At 40.2% G+C, this 20,131-nt stretch overlaps 2 protein-coding genes across 4 annotated transcripts; one reads left to right on the top strand and one right to left on the bottom strand.

The window, feature by feature from the left end:
• Window positions 1–2,435: 2,435 nt before the first annotated feature.
• Window positions 2,436–8,474, top strand: LOC306857064 (E3 ubiquitin-protein ligase TRIM35-like). Its single transcript, XM_079396729.1, has 6 exons — window positions 2,436–2,882; window positions 6,768–6,863; window positions 7,099–7,329; window positions 7,404–7,426; window positions 7,507–7,628; window positions 7,827–8,474. Exons 1-6 carry the CDS (start codon window positions 2,496–2,498, stop codon window positions 8,342–8,344), a joined length of 1,377 nt encoding a protein of 458 aa, XP_079252855.1. The 5' UTR covers window positions 2,436–2,495; the 3' UTR covers window positions 8,345–8,474.
• Window positions 8,475–15,402: 6,928 nt separating this feature from the next.
• Window positions 15,403–18,921, bottom strand: LOC306857083 (uncharacterized protein). Of its 3 annotated transcripts, XM_079396769.1 has the most exons (5): window positions 17,853–17,913; window positions 17,321–17,403; window positions 16,672–16,965; window positions 16,176–16,220; window positions 15,403–15,922 (listed from the first exon to the last, which is right to left on the bottom strand). In XM_079396769.1, the coding sequence occupies exons 2-5, from the start codon at window positions 17,391–17,393 to the stop codon at window positions 15,651–15,653; spliced, it is 684 nt and encodes a 227-aa protein (XP_079252895.1). In that variant the 5' UTR covers window positions 17,394–17,403; window positions 17,853–17,913; the 3' UTR covers window positions 15,403–15,650. The 3 variants fall into 3 exon arrangements, with proteins under 3 accessions (XP_079252895.1, XP_079252896.1, XP_079252897.1); XM_079396770.1 differs by lacking the exon at window positions 16,176–16,220 and adding an exon at window positions 18,881–18,921 and having other exon boundaries at window positions 17,321–18,006; XM_079396771.1 differs by lacking the exon at window positions 16,176–16,220 and having other exon boundaries at window positions 17,853–18,006.
• Between the last annotated feature and the right edge of the window lie 1,210 nt (window positions 18,922–20,131).

Raw genomic sequence — 20,131 nt, 5'->3', positions numbered from 1 at the left:
GATTCATTGATGGGAACTGAAGTTTGCAGAGAAGGAAGATCAATATCTGCACCTGATAAAACTAGGGAACGGAGGTGAGTTGAGACTGGAGGTGGATCCATGGTGACTGCGTTGGGAGGAGCTGGAAGAGGCTCTGCTGAGGCGAAGGAATGGACCTGAGGAAGAAGATGGATGCTGGGCAGGGGGCCCTAGTAGTGACTGGTGTCCGAGATGGCTAGGAGGAGCTGAAGCGAGAGGAAGGGGAGGGTTAGCAGGCAAAAGGGGGGAAAGGATCCTTGTTTTGAAATGGGTGTAATCGGAGGAATGGCGGCAGCAGAATGAAGAGATGGACGAGGCACAGTTACCACTGGCGATCTTGAAGGTAGAGGAGAGAGAGTAGTGTTCTGGAGCTTTGTTTTGGAGTTTTGCTTCCAGTCAAGACTTTGCGTGTGTATATTATTGTAATTATTATCGTTGTATCATGTTTTTTTGTTGTTGTTGTATTTTTTTTTTTGTATGAACAGAGGATTTATGGATTTGGAAAGACATGAGGGTGAGTAATTGATGACAGAACATTAATTTTTGGGTGAAGTATCTCTTTAAGATCAGATCAGTGTGAACAGTCCAATCATCCTCACAAACAGACAGTGTGGGGGATTTCTGAAGGAACTGTAGTAACAGTGTTTGTTCATGTGTTGAGAAATTCTGTGGTGCTGTTCTGGGAACACGTGTGCTTGACTTTCCAGTGTGACCTCACTTCCTGTTTTCATCAAAACATTTGAACTAAATCAAATAACATATCCAAATACAGGTTAATCTAATACCCAACCAAGCACAGCATAGGTAAATCATAATTTATCCAACTACAGCTTAACCAATTTATAACCCATCTGAACACATCTTAACTAATTCATAAACTATCCAAATACAGGTTAACTAATCTATAATCCACTCAAACACATTTTAATACAATTTGTTAAATCTGACCTGCAGAAATCCTGATGTTCTTGTCTGACTTGTTTGAAGGGGCGGTTGACTGAGGGGCTGAGATTGGTTAGCTGGCTCAGTGTTTTGTGATTGGCTAAACCGCCTCTAGTGCCCGTCTAAACATCCCGCCCCTCAGCTCATCATCATATGCTCGGGTTGTATTGTAAACAATGGCGTTGTCTATATTCAGCAGCGCCAGAGAATTTTGAATGCAGGCGCTGAGGGGGTGCTAGATTATTGACAGGGGGAGCTGGGCAATTAATAGTAAATATGACCAAAACAGGTCATTATTTTTCATATGAATAATAAAATCACCCAGTCCATTTTGTTACATTTTATTACATGGTTATTTGACTTTTTTTTATTTTATTTTTTTTGCCGTTCACTCTGACGTTAATTTTGATGAATATGCGCTGTGCAGGTGCATATGTCAACTGTTTATGAGTTTGGGAGTATTATCGAGGCATGGAGGCGTCTGCACAATCCCTTGCTTTTTTTTCCTGCGGAAAGAACTTAAAATACATAGCCAATCCGTCATTTTTGGATGCGCTTTCTGCTGTCTCATGCATTCTCCGTGAAATTTAGTGTGTCACAACAATGAACCGGCCCACAGACAAAAAATAAATTTAGGCCTATAGAAAGCTTGAAATGTAGGCTATACTATTATACGAACTAATTGAAATAAAAACAAATATTCTTTAATTATGTAGTCTGTATGAAAAGGTGCATTTCTCTATTAATTGTACGTCCATTACTGTAGAATGTTGAGACAGCGTCGGCATTCAGCAACTTCATGTTTGCAGCCAACACTGAGAAAGCACTAGTTTAGTAATAAATAATAAATAATAAATAATTTCTTCTTTTTCCCAGATGCATTCATAATCATTACTTTTTGCAGGTGCTTTGCGGCAAGCTTTATGTGCGCACTTGAGTGTGGAATCGGCTATAATACGCAAGTATGACTAGCCTATATTGAAGGATAGTTTAGTAGGTTATTTTAATTTAACATAAATGTGCGACTAGTTGACATGGCCTCACCCCCTTCATTACATGTTCCCGAGGGCGGGGTTTATCTGGGTTTGTGACGTAACGGACCCGGGAAGTAATTCGCTGTAGTCCCTTACCAGACATTTTTGTAGGCATTAAACTGCAAGAATGTTAAAATATCTCTGTTTGCACTGAACTTTCAGCGCTGCAACTTTGCAGATACTGTTTATGCTCAAACAGCAACATTACACACTAACTAATTATAAAAAAGTGAAATCGCAATCAACCACCCCTTTGTTTAAACACATTCGTGTGATCATAATCTCCTCCCTCTTACAGCTCTTAAAAGGAAGAGACTGATGTTATTTCTGCTTTCTGTCACACTGACTCTCTTCTCTACTGACAAAAGCAATAAAGAATCAGCCATCAGTTTGTTTCTGAATAGATAGTAGATCTTTGTGATTCTGGTGGTGATTTATTTTTCAAACTATTGTTCAGAAAGTGAAAGTAAAATTTAGATCGCTGGAGCTCAAAGACTGAAAATGGCTTCTCTATCTGAAGATGATATTTCCTGTCCTGTATGTCATGAAATCTTCAAGACTCCTGTTGTTTTATCATGTAGTCACAGTTTCTGTAAAGAGTGTCTTCAACAGTTCTGGAGAACCAAGAAAACTCAGGAGTGTCCCGTCTGCAGGAGAAGATCCTCAAGAGATCAGCCTCCAGTTAATCTTGTGTTAAAAAACTTGTGTGAGTCGTTCCTGAAGGAGAGAAATGAGAGGCGTTCAGAGGAGATCTGCAGTTTACACAGAGAGAAACTCAAACTCTTCTGTCTGGAGGACAAACAGCCGGTGTGTTTGTTGTGTATGAATTCACAAAAACACGACAATCACACATTCAGACCCATTGATGAAGTTATTCCTTCATGTAAGGTAAGGGAAATTACTTTTAGCCAACTTCATGTTGTTTTAAAGTCCTGTTTAAGTGTTGATTTGATTGATCAGAGCTGCTTGTGTTTAGTCCAGCTGAACTACATTATCAATAAAGTTTCACAGATTTCGGGAATTAATAACTACGGGCCAAATAGATTTTCACACAGGCCCCGATGGTATTGGATAACGTTTTTTTGCTTTATTAAATAACAATGCCATTTACAAACTGTGGTTTGTGTTCACTCAGGTTGACTTAGTTTTACGGCAGGTTTTAATTTCTGAATTAATTTAATTCAGATTCAGATTGTTTATTGCCATTGTACTTACATACAGTGAAATTGTAGATTTACCAACATATCCAGCTACAGATTATTTAAACAACAACAATAATAATAAAATAATAATAATAATTAAGTAAGGACCATATTGCATGTAAGGAAAAATAATAATAATAGCAATTTTACACCGTGCTGAGTAAAATAAAGTGCTCAATGATCAATATAATATATAGTCCTTTAGAATATAATGCATTTTCTGCAGTCAGCAGGAGGTAAAAATGTTGTCCAGGGCAAGCAGCTGTTGTTTAGTGATGATGTTCTGTGCAGTCTTGATAACTCTCTGCAAAGCTTTTTTGTCAGCTGCAGAGCTATTTCCATACCACACCAGCATACCATGTGTGAGGATACTCTCGATGGAGCAGCGATAGAATGACAACAAGAGCCGTTGTGACAGGTTTACCTTCCTGAGCATTCTTAAAAAGTATAGATTCTGTGCTTTCTTAACTAGAAATGTTTATCGTCCATGTGAGTACCTCTGAGATGTGTGTGCTCAGAAATTTAAAACTGAACTCTCTCTCCACCATCTGCTCGTTGATATACAATGGTGTATGTACATCTTGTTTCCTCCTGAAATCAATAATAAGTTATTTTGTTTTCTTGATGTTCAGGGCCAGATTGTTCTCTGTGCACCACCCCATCAGCCTCTTTATCTCCTCTCTGTAGGCAGACTCATCGCCTCTGGTGATCAACCCCACCACAGTCGTATCGTCCGTGAATTTGATAATGGTGTTGGTATTATATGATGGTATACAGTCATTTGTATACACAGAATAGAGAAACAGGTTTAGCACACATCCCTGTGGGACTCCTGTGCTGATTGTCAAAGTGGAGGAAGTATGTGAGCCCATTCTCACTGACTGTGGCCGCTCTGTTAAAAAGTCCTTGATCCACAGGCAGATGTTATGCTGAATGCCTAGACCAGGCATCTTGGGGAACAATCTGCTAGGTAAAATAGTATTAAAAGCAGAGCTGAAGTCCAAGAACAACAGCCGTACATGTGTTCCTTGGTGTTCTAGATGGCACAGTACACTGTGGAGGGCAATGGAGATAACATCATCTGTTAACCTGTTGGCCCTGTATGCATACTGGTGAGGGTCCAAGGTGAGAGGCAGAGCAGCCTTGATGTGATGCAGAACCAGTCTCTCCAGGTATTTCATGATTACAGGTGTCAGTGCAATAGGTCTATAATCATTGAGAGATGTTATGGCAGCCTGCTTTGGCACTGGCACTATTGGCACTATACGTCTTCAGGCAAGTTGGAACAGTGCGCTTCAACAGAGAAAGGTTGAATATATTGGTTGAATATATTTGTAAATACCTCACCAAGCTCTGCAGCACAGTCTCTGAGGATGCGCCCCAGGAAGCCATCCGGACAGCTGCTTTCTGCGTGTTGATTTATTTAGAGTATTTTTGATTACCTCAGCAGGCTGAATTACAAATGCCTGGCTGTTTTCAGCAGAAGCTTGACTGACACTAGTCCCACTTTTCACTTCAAAGCGGCTGAAGAACTGGTTGAGCTGCTCTACCTTCCAAGCACTGCTGTTGAACAGGCTACTACTGCTATTCTTTCCAGTGATGTGGCGAATCCCCTGCCACGCCTGGCGGGGATCCAAGTTGGTGAAATGATTCTCGATTTTCTGCCTGTAGGTCGTTTTTGCATCCCTGACGCACTTCTTTAGGTTTATCCTGGCTGTGCTATACTGCTGCAAGTCACCAGACTGGGAAAGCTGAATTACAGGCGTTCAGCAAAAGGTTTACATTCTTGGATATATGGGGGTGGTGATGGCGCAGTGGATAAGACACATGCCTTTGGTGTGAGAGACCCGGGTTCGAATCCACTGTGAGACACCAATGTGTCCCTGAGCAAGACACTTAACCCCTAGTTGCTCCAGAGGCGTGCGACCTCTGACATATATAGCAATTGTAAGTCGCTTTGGATAAAAGCGTCATCCACAGCTTGCTGTTAGGAAAGATGTGAATCCGTTTCATAATGATCACATTATCTACGCAGCATTTTATATAAAATAACATATGTGTAGATTTCAATGTTATCATCCACAAACACAGTCCAGTCAGTGCGGCTGAAGCAGACACCCAACTGCTCAGATGACCCTGAATGTGACATATGGCCAAGTATGGTGACCCATACTCAGAATTTGTGCTCTCTCACAAATGCTTAAGCATTTATGTTGCGGCACCCAGTGAGCAGTTGGTGGTTCGGTGCCTTGCTCAAGAGCACTGAAGTCGTGGTATTGAGAGTACATTTACTCCCCCCACCTACAATCCCTGCTGGCCCAAGACTTGAACTCGTAACCTTTGGATTACGAGCCAAACTCTTTAACTCTTTAGGCCACAACTTCCCATTTGTATTGTTTTAACAGATGGTTTGACCCTATTGATAAACGCTCTGTATGCCGGAGTCAAAAACAATGAAATTGTCGGTTAGACGGTCCTAGATGGGGAAGAGGTGACACCTTATATCCATGCTTGATGTTACTATAAACGTGGTCAAGTATATTTTTCCCTCTTGTTGGACACTGAACATGTTGATGAAATTTTGGGAGGAAAAACACTCTTTACACTTGCTCTGTTGAAGTCACCAGCTATTATAAAGACTCCATCTGGATGGGCCTGCTGTTGTTTACTAATGGCAGTTAGCAAGTAGCCCAAAGTTGTTGTAATGTTAGCATGTGGAGGTAAGACAGCAGTATTTACAATAACTGTAAATTCTCGCAGAAGATAGAAGGGGCGACATCTTACTGATAAATACTCCCAAGTCCGGGGAGCAGTTTCAGTGATTGCGGCGTTTGTGCACCAGCTGTTATTAGTGTAAGCACAAAGCCCCCCTCCTCTGCTCTTACCGAAGTCTGCGGTCCTGTCATGGCCTGTTAGCTGAATAGCCTCTTCTGGAATAGCTGGGTTTAGCCAAGACTCCGGAATTACTAAAACACAACAGTCCTGGATGGTTTTCTGTGTGGACGTAATAAGTTCCAGCTCGTCGACTTTGTTGGTAAGTGATCTTGTGTTTGTAAGGAAGAGGCTCGGCAGTTCGCTTCTGTTTCCGCTCTCTGCGCCGCCTTCGTTGCTTCCCGGCTGGGAAAGTAATCCATGGGAACCCCAGCAGTCTAACAAGCTCTGATGGTATGTCATGCATACAATCTTCTTGGTTAAGAATACAGTCCCCAGGCATCAGACCGATGAGGATCAATTTGTGCCAACTGAATTTTACATATTTCTTTGCATGTTTCTGTGCATACGTGGCACTCAGTGAAACGTAAACTATCAATAGACTATACAAGAGGAGCGATACGTGGAGTGCTGAGCCACTGCATGTAAACGTGCCACTTTCTTGCCTGCCATTTGGTGTTTTATACTATCGATACTATCGATTATTTCCTTTGGACAATTTCTTCTTGCTTTTAAACCGGGACCTGAGTTCTAATTTCGTACCATAACATGGAAATGTGAGTTGGTATGACAATAAAAGTTCTTTGAATCCTTTGAATCCTTTGAATCCTTTATGTGTTTTTATTTTGTTTAATTCTAGGAGGTACTCAACACAGCACTGCAATCATTACAGAAGAAACTTCAACACAATGAAAACATTAAAGGAGAGTTTGAGAAAACAGTGCAACACATCAAGGTGAGGAAACAGAATCCAGAGTCATCTTCATTACAGCTGTAGATCACTATATACAGTTATGACCTGATATATTTAATATAATGGACTCCAGCTGATTATTTGTGTAAATGAGGATCATCAATCTGCTTCTGGATCCGTTATATGTCGGTCTCTGAGTTTCTCTCAGATCTGAATGATGTGATTGTGTTGATGTGTGTTGATGGAGACGATTGAAGTGAATGTGGTTTGATTTCAGTCTCAAGCTGAGGACACAGAGCGTCAGATTAAACAGCAGTTTGAGAAGCTTCATCAGTTTCTCAGAGATGAAGAAGAAGCTACAATCACTGCACTGAGGGAGGAAGAGGAGCAGAAGAAGCAGATGATGAAGGAGAAGCTGGAGGAGATGAACAGACACATCTCAGCTCTTTCACACACAATCAAAGACATGGAGGAGATGATGAAAGCCAGTGATGTCTGCTTTCTGAAGGTCTGATTTCAGATGATTGATTGATTGATTGATTGATTAAGTTGTTGATGATCAATGATGTGTTTGTTCTGCAGGAGTTTCCAGTCTCAATGGAAAGGTGAGTGATCTGCTGGTGTCTCCGGTCTCTCTGCTTCTGATCCAAAGCCACTGCAGTTCTGATCCTGAATGTTCTTCCAGAGTCCAGATCTCATCACAGCCGGATCCACAGACGCCTTCTGGAGCTTTGATTCATGTGCCACGTTACCTGGGCAACCTGCCCTTCAGAGTCTGGAAGAAGATGCAGGACATCGTCCAGAACAGTGAGTCTGACTGCAGAAGATCTGAGCTTGCATACACACACACTGGAAATTATTCATGAGGGGGAAGACCCTTCAAAAGTGTCTGATGTGTTTGTTTAATAGACAGTGCATTGTTATTCACAGTAATCCGTGTTGGGTTCACTCTTGATCATTATATGAACATCAGAATAACAGCATCTGTTGATTGTGTCTCATCAGCTCCTGTGATTCTGGATCCAAACACGGCTCATCCACGTCTCCTTCTGTCTGATGATCTGACCAGTGTGAGAAACATCAATGATCAACCTGTTCCTGATAATCCAGAGAGATTTGACTGTTATCCCTGTGTTCTGGGTTCAGAGGGTTTTAACTCAGGAACACACTGCTGGGATGTGGAGGTTAAACAGAGTCAGCACTGGAGTCTTGGAGTAACTACAGCATCAAACCAGAGGAAGGAATGGGGTTTCTTCAACACTGGTGTCTGGTGTGTGGAGTATGAGGACGAAATGTTGTTGTACGGAGGGTCTTCATGTTTTGGTTTTCGTGTTAATCAGGAACTTGATCGTGTGAGAGTGAATCTGGACTATGACAGAGGAACGGTGTCATTCTCTGATCCTGTAACTAACACTCATCTACACACATTCACAACCACCTTTACTAACACACTCTTTCCTTTCTTCTATTGTGATTTTTATTCTTCTTCCCCTCTGAGGATCTTAGCAATCAATAGTCAGTAATCTGTAGCTCTGGATCTTCCTGCTTTCATCTTTCATCATGTTTCAATATTTAATCCAGATCACATGAGTAAGAGACTGTTGATCGGAACATTAGATCAGAAACCAAGTATATTTATTCATCTTTAAAAATGAAAAATTATTAAAACACGTGATGAAGGGTTAAAATAAATCATCTTAATCATATCTGACCAATGTCACAAATCCCTGTCCATAACACCCTAGCAACAACATAGCAACCACATAACAACCATCCAGGGTACCCTAGCAACTGCATAGCTTTAAAACCACTTCAAACTACTTTCAGAGCATCAGGCTCAACTTTCTCAAGACGACATCAAAGTTTGTCTTAAATGATTATTTGTTTATTGAAGTAAATGGATGTAAAAGTTTCTTGCTGATTCACAACAATGTTGAATGAAATATTAATATTTAGTCTAGAAATACTTGATTCAACTGTTTATGAATCTGATTCTCAGATCAAATGATCAGATGATACTCACTGTAATGAGGACTGGAGCGTGACAACAGGGATAAGATCCAAACGCAAGCTTTATTATACAGATCATGGTCAAGGGGGATTCGAAGGTTTGACTTTAAATCTCTGGGTGTGACAGACTTTGGCAGTTCTGTTGAGATGTGAAGGGACTCTGGCAGTTCGGCTGAGACGTGAAGGGATTCTAGCAGTTCGACTGAGACGTGAAGAGACTCTGGCTGAAGGGTTGTGAGTTGGGTTAATTCATGATGGTCAACGGTGGTTTGGTATGACTCTGGCTGGAGAGCCGAGCGAGACGTGGCGTGACTCTGGCTGGAGAGCCGAGACGTGGCGTGACTCTGGCTGGAGAGCCGAGACGAGGCGTGACTCTGGCTGGAGAGCCGAGACGAGACGTGACTCTGGCTGGAGAGCCGAGACGAGACGTGACTCTGGCTGGAGAGCCGAGACGAGGTGTGACTCTGGCTGGAGAGCCGAGACGAGACGTGACTCTGGCTGGAGAGCCGAGACGAGACGTGACTCTGGCTGGAGAGCCGAGACGAGACGTGACTCTGGCTGGAGAGCCGAGACGAGGCGTGACTCTGGCTGGAGAGCCGAGACGAGGCGTGACTCTGGCTGGAGAGCCGAGACGAGACGTGACTCTGGCTGGAGAGCCGAGACGAGACGTGACTCTGGCTGGAGAGCCGAGACGAGACGTGACTCTGGCTGGAGAGCCGAGACGAGGTGTGACTCTGGCTGGAGAGCCGAGACGAGACGTGACTCTGGCTGGAGAGCCGAGACGAGACGTGACTCTGGCTGGAGAGCCGAGACGAGATGTGACTCTGGCTGGAGAGCCGAGACGAGGCGTGACTCTGGCTGGAGAGCCGAGACGAGGCGTGACTCTGGCATGGTGTGACTCTGCCTGAAGAGCTGAGAAGTGACCTGACTCTGGCTGAAGTGCTGAGACGTGACCTGACTCGTGAGGATCAACTGTGGCTTGGCTTGCCTCATGGCAATCAATTGTGGCTTGGCTTGATTCGTGACGATCAGCTGTGGCTTGGCTTGACTTGTGAAGATCAGCTGTGGTTTGGCTTGGCTTGTTGGCATCAGTTATGACTTGACTTGGTTCTTTAACATCAACTGTGATGTGATGAGACTGTGGAAAATCGTCTGAGATGTGATGTGACTCTTGTATGGTGGCCATTTTGTACACAGTTTTTGGATTGACAGCCGTGACATGGCGAGGCGCAGGCATGGTGGCCATCCTGGCAGAGGACTCCGGCATGGTGGCCATTTTGGCCAGGTATTTCGGCGTGATGTGAGTAGGCCCTGTAGACTCTGGCTGGGCAGGCATGACGTGAGTAGGCTCTGGCTGGGCAGGCATGACGTGAGGAGGCTCTGGCTGGGCAGGCATGACGTGAGGAGGCTCTGGCTGGGCAGGCATGACGTGAGGAGGCTCTGGCTGGGCAGGCATGACGTGAGCAGGCTCTAAAACTGCAGCCATTTTCCTAAGAGACTCTTGTGTAGCAGCCATTTTACGATGGAGCTCTTGAATAGCGGCCATGTTACAGAGAATCTCCTGAGTAGCCAGCATAACGTGAGCAGGCCCTGGGGTAGCAGACATGACGTTATCAGACTCTGGGTTGGTAGACAGATTTGCCTTGACAGAGGTGACGGGAGTAAGTCCTGGCTTGACAGACGCAACATTTGCAGGCTGTGGCTTAGCAGATGTGACATAAGCAGACTGTGGCTTGGCAGGCATTACATGAGCAGAGTGTGTAGACTCTGACGCGACGTGAATAATTCCAGATATGACGTGCAAATACTCAGGTGTGGAGGATGCTGGAGGATAGCCGGGTTCCTCATCAGTAGTCCCCACAGTAGGTGCAGAGCCACTCAAACACAAAGCAGAGTCAATATAAACGAGCAAGGGTCCACTGATGGGTATTTCGTGGCATTAAGCGTGATATTTCTTTACTCAGTCCAAACCTAAAAATGTCTTTCAAGAAGCTTTCTTTAAAGTCTGTCTGGTAGGAAAGTTCACAAAACTTAGCCACATAATCTTCAATGGGCAGCTCACCTTGACAGAGGCGCATGAGACAATCCTCAGGATTCATGGTTAACAGTAAAGCTGCTGGATCTGTGGTTGGCGAAGTCTTCTGTAACGAGGACTGGAGCGTGACAACAGGGATAAGACCCAAGCTTTATTATACAGATCGTGGTCAAGGCAGGCAGGGTCGATCACCAGCAAACAATAATATCCAGGGCAAGGCAAGAGAGTAAACAGAAACACAGGCAATGGTCAAGGTAGGCGGCAAACAATCAAAAACCAGGAGAACAGTCTAGAGTCCAAAACACAGGCTAGGCAAAAACAAGACAATGCCAACACTCAGTAAAGTCCAGATACGGCGTAACAAGACTTCGCAAAGGCCTGTTTGGCATGGCCCTCTTTATATGGCCGCCAAACAGGAAGTAACCATAGAGGAAGCAGAGGGAGCAGTAACAGTCAGTACTAGGGCAAGAGCTCCCTCTGCTGGTGTGGCGTTACACTCACTGAAATCTCTGACAAAGTCTGAATCAGTTTCACAACAAATATTAATAATCTCTTGTATAAACTAACAGTGTGTGATTTCATGATTTCAGTCTCAGTTTCAGATTGAGACATTAAAAGTTTGTAATTATAATTAGGTTTTAAATTGTGGTAAAAGTTTGGGAAATCCAAATGTAACATTTGTTTTAGTTTTATTGTTTTGTTCATATTTATTTCTGTAGAGCTTCATATAACACAGATTGTTTCAAAGCAACTTTACATTAATAAAAAGGAAAATAACGGCTTCAAGCTCCAAATTTCATCAATTATGAAAAAATAAATTCAGTTTTAATTTCAGAAATAAAGCAGATCTTAAGAAGGCAATATATCATGTCATTATTTTGCAAAACAGGTATTTCCTGAATTATTACAATTAACTTCACTATAAAATAAAATGGTAAAAATGGTCAAATGACAGGCAGTGTACAGGAATTTTCACAAAACACTTCAACAGAAAAAGTGATTTTTCCTGAATGACTAAAACACAGTATATTTGAAGAGAAAGAACACACATGCATGAGCTAATGTGTGTGTGTGTAAGATACTTTCTAACATGCATTGTCTCTGTTGCTGCTTTAAAGCTGTGTTTCTGAAGCACATGTGTTGGCTTTCCTTCTTTCTTCATGAAGTGCTGATTCATGATCTCACTCTGATCTCTGGTTACTCTGGTTAGTGGTAGCTATTAATTTCACACTGCTGTGATGTTTTTAAAGATTGATTGTTGAGATTCATGCACTGATTCTTGATGTCTCTGATCATATAAAACTCACAGCTCAAAGCATTTTTTTATTTGTACTGACTTTGTAAAACATCTGAACATCTCATTGGCTCAAAAGTGATGCCATAATATCACAAAGCTGCAGTAAATCAAATTAATCTCAAATAAATGAGATTAAGACCTCATGCGCCGATTAAAGATAATTTAGTCATTGTGTTAAATTAGAAAAACACTGACTAGACATTACAAAAATGGCTTTAGAAAGAAATACATTTTAATTCAACATACACAAATACAAATAAATACTGAAATATAAAATGATTTTATAAAAGAAACGATACTCTAAATGTAAAACTAAAAAGTTTTAAAGGAGTTTCTTCTGCTCATCAAGGCTGCTTTTATTTGATCAAAAATACAGGGAAGCAAAAAATATTGTGAATTATTATCACGATGTAAGATAACATTTATCTATTTTAATATACATTGAAATGTAATTTATTTCTGTGATCTGCAGCTGTATTTTCAGCATCATTACTGCAGTCTTCAGTGTCACATGATCTTCAGAAATCATAATAATATACTGATTTACTGCTCAACAAACATTTCTGATTATAGCGCATAGTTGCACTTGCCTCCCGAACTCTTTCGCCAGCCGAAAGGAAGTACTCAACTGTGGAAAGAGAAGCATTGGCTTGTGCGTGGAGTATTGAAAAATGGAGGACATACCTTTGGGGGAGACATTTTGTCCTGCGAGGACCACCAAGCCCTCACAACGCTTCTTACATCTAAAGGCACAGGGAGAGCTGGCACGCAGATTGCTAGGTGGTCAGCTTCCTGTTATGCTATTCTTATGAGGTTACAATCCGTCCTGGGAAGACAGCAGACTGTCTCTCTCGACTCCCTTTACCTGACATGGGAGATCCAACAGATGAACCAATGGTCTCCACTGTGTCTCACTTGCTTGCCTTGTCTGTCTCTGAGTTCGCTTCTGCGTCTGAGAGCGGCCCCCAGATAGCCCAAGGGAAAGGGAAAGGGAAGTGGTGTGTGCTGCAGCACCCCCTGTTTTTTCTCGGGCAACTGTAAACTGTTGTGAATAATATATATATATATATACTAACCAATCAGATTAGTTGTTGCCGATTACAGCCCATAACTAAGGTTACCTTGAGGGACGTAATTTCAGTTAGACGCGAAGCGCATGAGCGTGTCACAAAAGAGAAGTATAGTCGTCGCTGTATCCGTCGCTTGCATTGAATCTGCTGTAGAGTCAAAGTCCATCTGCTCTCTCTCTCCTCTCTCTGGTGGACTGTTTACCAAAGTTTGTAGAAATTTGGGGTGTTAATGAGGTATTGTGTACGTGTTATACGAGAACAATTCGTTTTTAAACGTGTAAAAAAATAGTTTTGAATGAAGTGTTTGAATGAATTTGTTATAATAAAGATTAATTTAAACATTTCTATGGTTGCTCCGATGTTTATAACATTTAGTTTACATTGGCTATTTTGCTATCTATTTCTATGTGCTCTTCAACATATTTACCATTTGGCCATTAATTTAACAGTTAACTTTAAGAATGAAAGTTATCAAAGTTATTAAACTGATGCAGGGCTACTTGATGCACATCCTGCCAACACATCACGCACACAGCACATTTTTTGCAGCATTCGCTGATATTTGTCTGCACAGTGATGACTAGTGAAAAGCGTTTCTATTCATTTACTTAAATGTATAGTTAACCCAGAATTCTGTCGTCCTTTACATATGTTTTTTCCCAAACCTCTGACTTATGTTTTTCTGCAGAACTCAGTAGAAGATACTTTGAAGAATGCTGACAATCAAAACCAATAAGTTCGTCAGTCATGGGCAACATGCAGGCAAGTAAATGATTGTCATTTCTGGGTGAGCGCTCCCGTTAATTAGCTTGCTACACACTACATATCAATAGTTAGTACAACATACGTACGTACACTCTAAAAATACAAATAATAATGTTGGAATGGCACAAATATTTCAGTTGAACTAATTGTATTGCTTGGACTTAGTTCAGAAGACATATTATATTAAGTCTGCACAAATATATATTAAAAACATTAAATGAATGCTTATTTTCAACTCCAGGCAACATTCAGAATGCTAAATGTTGACTAAACTATTACAAAGAAATCCTGCCGACACTGAGATCATTCTGCACGTGCCCGAGTGACTTCACGGGTCAAGTTCACGCATCAGGTAAGAACCACTAAATTAATGTTATCTTTTAGACTAAATTTAACAAGAAACTCATGCAACATATTAGATTTTTAGAGTGGACATTTAGAAAGTGTTTTATGAGTTGTATATCCGAAGAAAAGTGGATATAAGACAGTGTATGTCAAGTTCAGGTGTCAAGTAAGTAAATATTTGTACTAAACCAGACCGACCGCTCTGTGGAGACCATGTCAGCTAGATGAGCAATCTGTGTTTTATAGCTCTATTTTTATTTTGTTGTTTATATGGTGGGGCTATTTTCAGTAAATCTGGAGTAAAATAGCTTTTTTAATGTTTGAATTTTGTGTTTATATCCTATTTGTCATATTGAAATTGTATCATTTATATTTCCATAATATCAGCCACCTTGAGCTCATAATGCTGATATTATGCAAATATATTTTTATATATTATCCTTCTGATATTTCTTAATGAATCAGTTTGAGTCACGTTTGAGTCGTCTATCCCAGAGACATATTGCACTCATAAAACTCATACTGGTCAGTAAATGCACAACAAACATTGACAATACAATGATATTAAGTTGTTATTATTATTATATCTGTTGTAAACTCAGTCGTCCGCCATGTTTACACCTGTTGCCATTCAACACACTATATAATGCTTTTCTGCGGTCTCAGATGAATGCTGATGATGGAACGAGGGATTTTCTGGTCAGGTGACAGTCGTCTGCGTAGATAGGATCTGTTTGTTCTCTTTCCTGGAACAGCTGTTATTTCTCAGAAAGTTACTCTCCTGTATCTGAAGCAGTAGACAATGGCGTTAGAAACAGGTTATGGGTTTGATTCCCACGGAGTGCATGAACTGATCAGATATAAACCAAGAATGCAAATGTAAATCTCTTTGAATAAATATAATCCATCCTCAGATTAAAAAATAAAAACTGATCTCAAGGTTTAAAAAAGATTTCCTGTCCTCCACAAATAAATAATACAGATGTACTCTTACATCTTACATTACTGGTTTAACTGGGATAACTTACCCATAAACAAGAGATCCAGATATTCATCTTTAGAGAGTATCACAAGTATTTTATTCATTTCAATGTTCGTTTTCAAAAAATTTTAATAAACAACTGTAGAAAAGGACAGCATTTACAGCATTAGAACATGCATGCGCAGGAAAAACTATTCTAAACTTAAGCTTTATTAACATTTACTGTACAAAATACACAACTGACATTCACTGTAGACATTACTTAATTACTTCACAATCAATAATCAATATAAGCTTGTGTCTTTGATGAGCAACACGTGGAAGATCAAATCAAACTCAGTGATTTGGTACTGCTGAGTGCTATTATATCACATCTTCTGGACGAGTGGAGTCTGATGCATAGAAACATCCTCTTCTGGAATCCACAAGATCTGCTGAAGTTTGGTTTCTTGTAGCGAATGATTGTCATGATGATGATGATGAGGATGACGAGGATGAAACAGCCCAGGACTGCAGCGATGACAGAACACCTAGATCCAGGACCTGCTGCTGTGTCTGGTGCAGATGTTCCTGATAGCTTCTCGTCTAAAGCTCGCTCTGTAAAGGTACATTTCAAATCTTTTATAGCATCGCTTAAATCATAAGCACAAACCCAGCCTGCAGACAGACAGAAATCTCAAATATGATGATCAATAATGCGTCACTGTTTAGAAATCTTCTTATACCTTAAACACTAAAATCATTGCTGGATTTGAAAGTTATGAATATACTCAAGAGCAGTTTGCTGTGTTCCTGCAATCTAAGTAATCTGAAGCAGTATTCAACAGTAATCAATAATACAATATAATACCTTTCTCGCCAGGAGTTTCAGTAACAATTTCAGGTGTAGTTGGCCCTGTTAACAGATTTTAAACAGAAACCACAAGATTTATTACAGTAACACAATGAAACACATCTGTTCATTAAAAATATATACAGCATTGCGACAGAAATTAAACTCCATGAAACAAAATCTTTCTGCTGCTTTATCTTCACTGAATGAACACAAAAACAGTTCAGACAAAATCAGCAGAAAAAAATTAAAGTTTTCTAGGCATTTTGAAATATCTGCAAAATGTTTAAATTACATTATACAAAATTATTGATGATTTTCCAGGAGCTGGTTATTGATTACTATACCTTAAACACTAATATAATTTATTGGCAGGAGATTTGAAGTTATGAATATACTGAAGAGCAGTTTTCTGTTTTCCTGCAATCTAAGTAATCTGAAGCAGTATTCACATAGATTAAACATAAATGAGCAAAGATTTACTGAATGATGTACAACAATATTCTATACAGACCTGTTATGTTCAGAGTGAATGTTGTTCTTTTCACTCCACGTGATGTTTGCAGAAAGAATGTGAATAGTTGTGTTGTTGCTGTAGTTGGAGTGTAGCTGCACGAGAAGCTGTTTCTCTGAGTACAGGAGCCGTTAGGAAACACTGTCCTACAGATCGGTGAGTCACTAAAGCTCTCAGGGTATAGAAACACATACTTTATAAAGCAGCAGTCAGTGTTCTGTAGAGAGACCCTGCAGCTGAGATTTACTTCTGTCCCCACAGATCCAGTCACATCATCACAGATTACACTGGTATCTGAAAAATAACAATGCATATCATATAACACAGCAATTAAAAAAGATTGTTTTTTGACATTTCATGAAACGTTATAAAGTTTCATTAAGTATGCATATCTCTTTCATTAGAGAAGTCATTCATGAATAAAATCACTTCATTATGTATTTTGTTATTTTTATATTTGATCTCCCTGACCGTACTGGATTTCTCTTCTTATCCTGAAAACTGTTTAAATAGTAAATCAGTTTTTTTATATATATACTAAGAGCCAAAACCACTTACACGTTTTGTACATCTATGAACCAGATTTGATCATTTTTTCATTATCTTAGATTTAGTCACACGTTCTAGGTTTATAAGTCTGTAAGTTTACCTTCATCTTCAGCTTGACAGACAGCAGTAAAGCAGACCAGAATGAACAGCAGCACAGCGTTTACAGCATTCATGGTTGTGATTCTGCAATAGAACAAATGACTCAAATATGTATGAGAAGTAATAAGGAAGAACAAGGCTATCCTCTGATCTTATATTTGATCTAATACAGAATATAATTACACAGTATAAAGACTTGTATTCTCAGACAGGTCTGATCATACGCGTTACTTCTTCAGTATGTCACACTTCAATATTTAGATTTCATTTGGAGGTGTTGAAGGGACTTCTGCAAAATATAACCACGAAACCATAAGATTTATTACAGCACTGAGAGCAAATGAAACACATCTACAGGGCTGCGAAAGTAAAATATAAAATATATATGTTTCACTGGCTGAAAAAATAAATAAGACGTGTAGCCTAAATCACAGCCTAATGGTAGCACGCATGCATTGATGACTGTCCAGCAGCGGGTTATGGATTAGTCAATATGAAGTGAATTATGCTGTGTTGAGAGAGTTATTGCTCACCTGCGCTCTGCTCTGTGTGTCTTCACAGCATGAGTTTATTCAGCTCTGACTCTCTCTCTCTCTGCTCACGCTTTCATCACGACTCAAACAGCCGTACTGACAGACAGACTGACAGACAGACAGGTTTTGAGCAGGAGTTGGTGCTGTTACTAACCTGCACATTTAATAGGGATTACAGCAAGAAATCACATTATCTTCTGCAGACATATGCTGGCTACATTTGATATTTTTGATTTTACTCGGTTTGTTGTCATGAAAACAAAAATGACAAATGCTCTAACAGCGCTTGTCAAAGCAAAAATGAAGATGATCAGTCAAATCAAAGAAGCGGTGCTTTACTATTCACAGACACTGAACATGAATTTAAGGCTTAAAGAGTGTGAGTAGCCTAGTGATAACTAAGTAGATACACTTTTAATATTTGACTATTTTTACAATAGAAATGGTAAACGACCAACAGTAATATCCAGTGATGCAAACTAACCCAATTTGAACAAACGATTGAACATATTTTAGGAGTGGGCACGGCCATTTGTAACTTCTGCAAAGCTTCCAGTGTCATCCACTTCCAGTTATTTGTCCAAACATATAGTCTGTTCTGTTGCTTTACATTACAAACTTGTATTTCATATTTTATTTTACTGTTATCGGAAAACTCACACATTCACATGAAACAGCTTAGGCCTATACTTCAGTGTTGCAGAATATGGTGGATAAGTTGAATCATTTATGTGATTCATGTCATTCATAACTAAACTTGACAAGAAAGAAACATTATGCTGCGTGACAATTTAAAAATTACAATATTAACATTATCTGCAAATAGTTCAAATTCAAGACACATCCTTCTTCCCAAGGGTCAAGGCGTTTTTATATCTTCCGTTTATCTAAACACAGTTTCATCTTTTTAAGGCACACTTGTTTAATAAAGCTGCTCTTGAACAACATGCATTATTAAAAGCGCTATATATAAAATATTATTAAAAGCGCTATATATAAAAAACTGAATTCATTCGATAAACACTCACCCACCCATGAGACAATCTGTCATTGCAAAATCTCTCTCATTAAAGGTAAACCGGTTTTAATGGATGGCATCACCTCTAAATGCACAAAAAGTCGTTAAACCACGTGTCAAAATATGAATGCAGTTTGTAAAAATCTTCCGTCATCTCAAACAATACAAGCCACCACCGTTGAGCCTTGAGCGAGGTGTTTCCATGTTGCTTTAGGGTGACTTTCGCTGTAATTAACATGCAATCATAGCTTTGTAACGCAGTAGCAGAATTACCACTGTGTCTTGCCAACATTTTTACATTCCTTCACCCAACTCTCTGTGTCATGTGATACAAGCTGTCCAAGTAGAAAAGCTATAATCAGAGTCACTGTGACTTCTTACACTTTATTTTGATAGCTTTGCAACTATATGTCAACTAATTCTCATTCATTTGCAGCTACATGTGTACTAACTCAGAGTGGACTGTTAGGGTAGGTTTAGGGTTAGTAGAAGAAGGTGACATACTTGCCAAGTTTATCATAGTCAGTATGTTGAGGACCCATCAAAATAAAGTGTTAGAAGATATTCACCCCATACCAAAGTCATGGATCTTTCTTATCTTTTTTTTACAAATGCTTAAACACAGCATGACAGAAATTAAGACCTAATGCTTCAAACTTTAAATATAGCGTAAAGCTTAAAAGAGCTGCTAAGAATGATTGTAATTACTAATAATTGAGAAATAGCTGATTCCAATCTTAATGAATAATTCCAAGTCTTTCCATACATGGCCATGCACAATACAAAGACACTCTCTGGATTGGTTTTGTTCAAAACAATACAGAACAACACAGAGAAGCATAAAAAGAAAGACAATGTTTGGAGAAGGGAGAGTTGGACGAAGGAGAGGAACAGACGAGGAAATGGACTGGTTGGACCAGGGACAGGACAAGATGGACGAGGGAGAGGAGTAGTTGACCAGGACTGTCTGTTTTGGTTCAGCTACCGAATCAGACATCAAGAGACTACAGCAGACAGTCAGGACTCAGGACTGCTGAGAGGAATATTTGTGTCCCCTGCCCAACCTCTAAGATTGTTACATCTCCAGAGTGAGCAAAAGGGCTAAGAGAATCACTTTGGACCCACACACCCTGCCCACTGTCTCTGAACTGTTGCCTTCTGGTCAGCGATACCAACCACCAGAACAACCAGACACAAGAACAGTTTCTTAACGCAGGCTATATTCAACCTAACAAATGGTTCATTTGTGAACTGCACACTT

Source organism: Barbus barbus (assembly GCF_936440315.1).
Source record: "Barbus barbus genome assembly, chromosome: 3".
Lineage (NCBI taxonomy): Eukaryota > Metazoa > Chordata > Actinopteri > Cypriniformes > Cyprinidae > Barbus > Barbus barbus.
Note: the sequence above shows the minus strand (reverse complement) of the source record. Positions and strands in the feature narration are given on the sequence as shown.

What these genes read in the sequence shown, in the direction of transcription:
- LOC306857064 (XM_079396729.1), top strand. Translation starts at nt 2,496, where the DNA reads ATGGCTTCTCTATCTGAAGATGATATTTCCTGTCCTGTATGTCATGAA. An exon ending in AAGTTATTCCTTCATGTAAG is followed by an intron (nt 2,883 to 6,767) that starts GTAAGGGAAATT and finishes GTTTAATTCTAG; the next exon opens with GAGGTACTCAACACAGCACT. An exon ending in AAACAGTGCAACACATCAAG is followed by an intron (nt 6,864 to 7,098) that starts GTGAGGAAACAG and finishes GTTTGATTTCAG; the next exon opens with TCTCAAGCTGAGGACACAGA.
- LOC306857083 (XM_079396769.1), bottom strand. Translation starts at nt 17,393, where the DNA reads ATGAATGCTGTAAACGCTGTGCTGCTGTTCATTCTGGTCTGCTTTACT. An exon ending in CTGTCAAGCTGAAGATGAAG is followed by an intron (nt 16,966 to 17,320) that starts GTAAACTTACAG and finishes GTTATTTTTCAG; the next exon opens with ATACCAGTGTAATCTGTGAT. An exon ending in ATTCACTCTGAACATAACAG is followed by an intron (nt 16,221 to 16,671) that starts GTCTGTATAGAA and finishes ATCTGTTAACAG; the next exon opens with GGCCAACTACACCTGAAATT.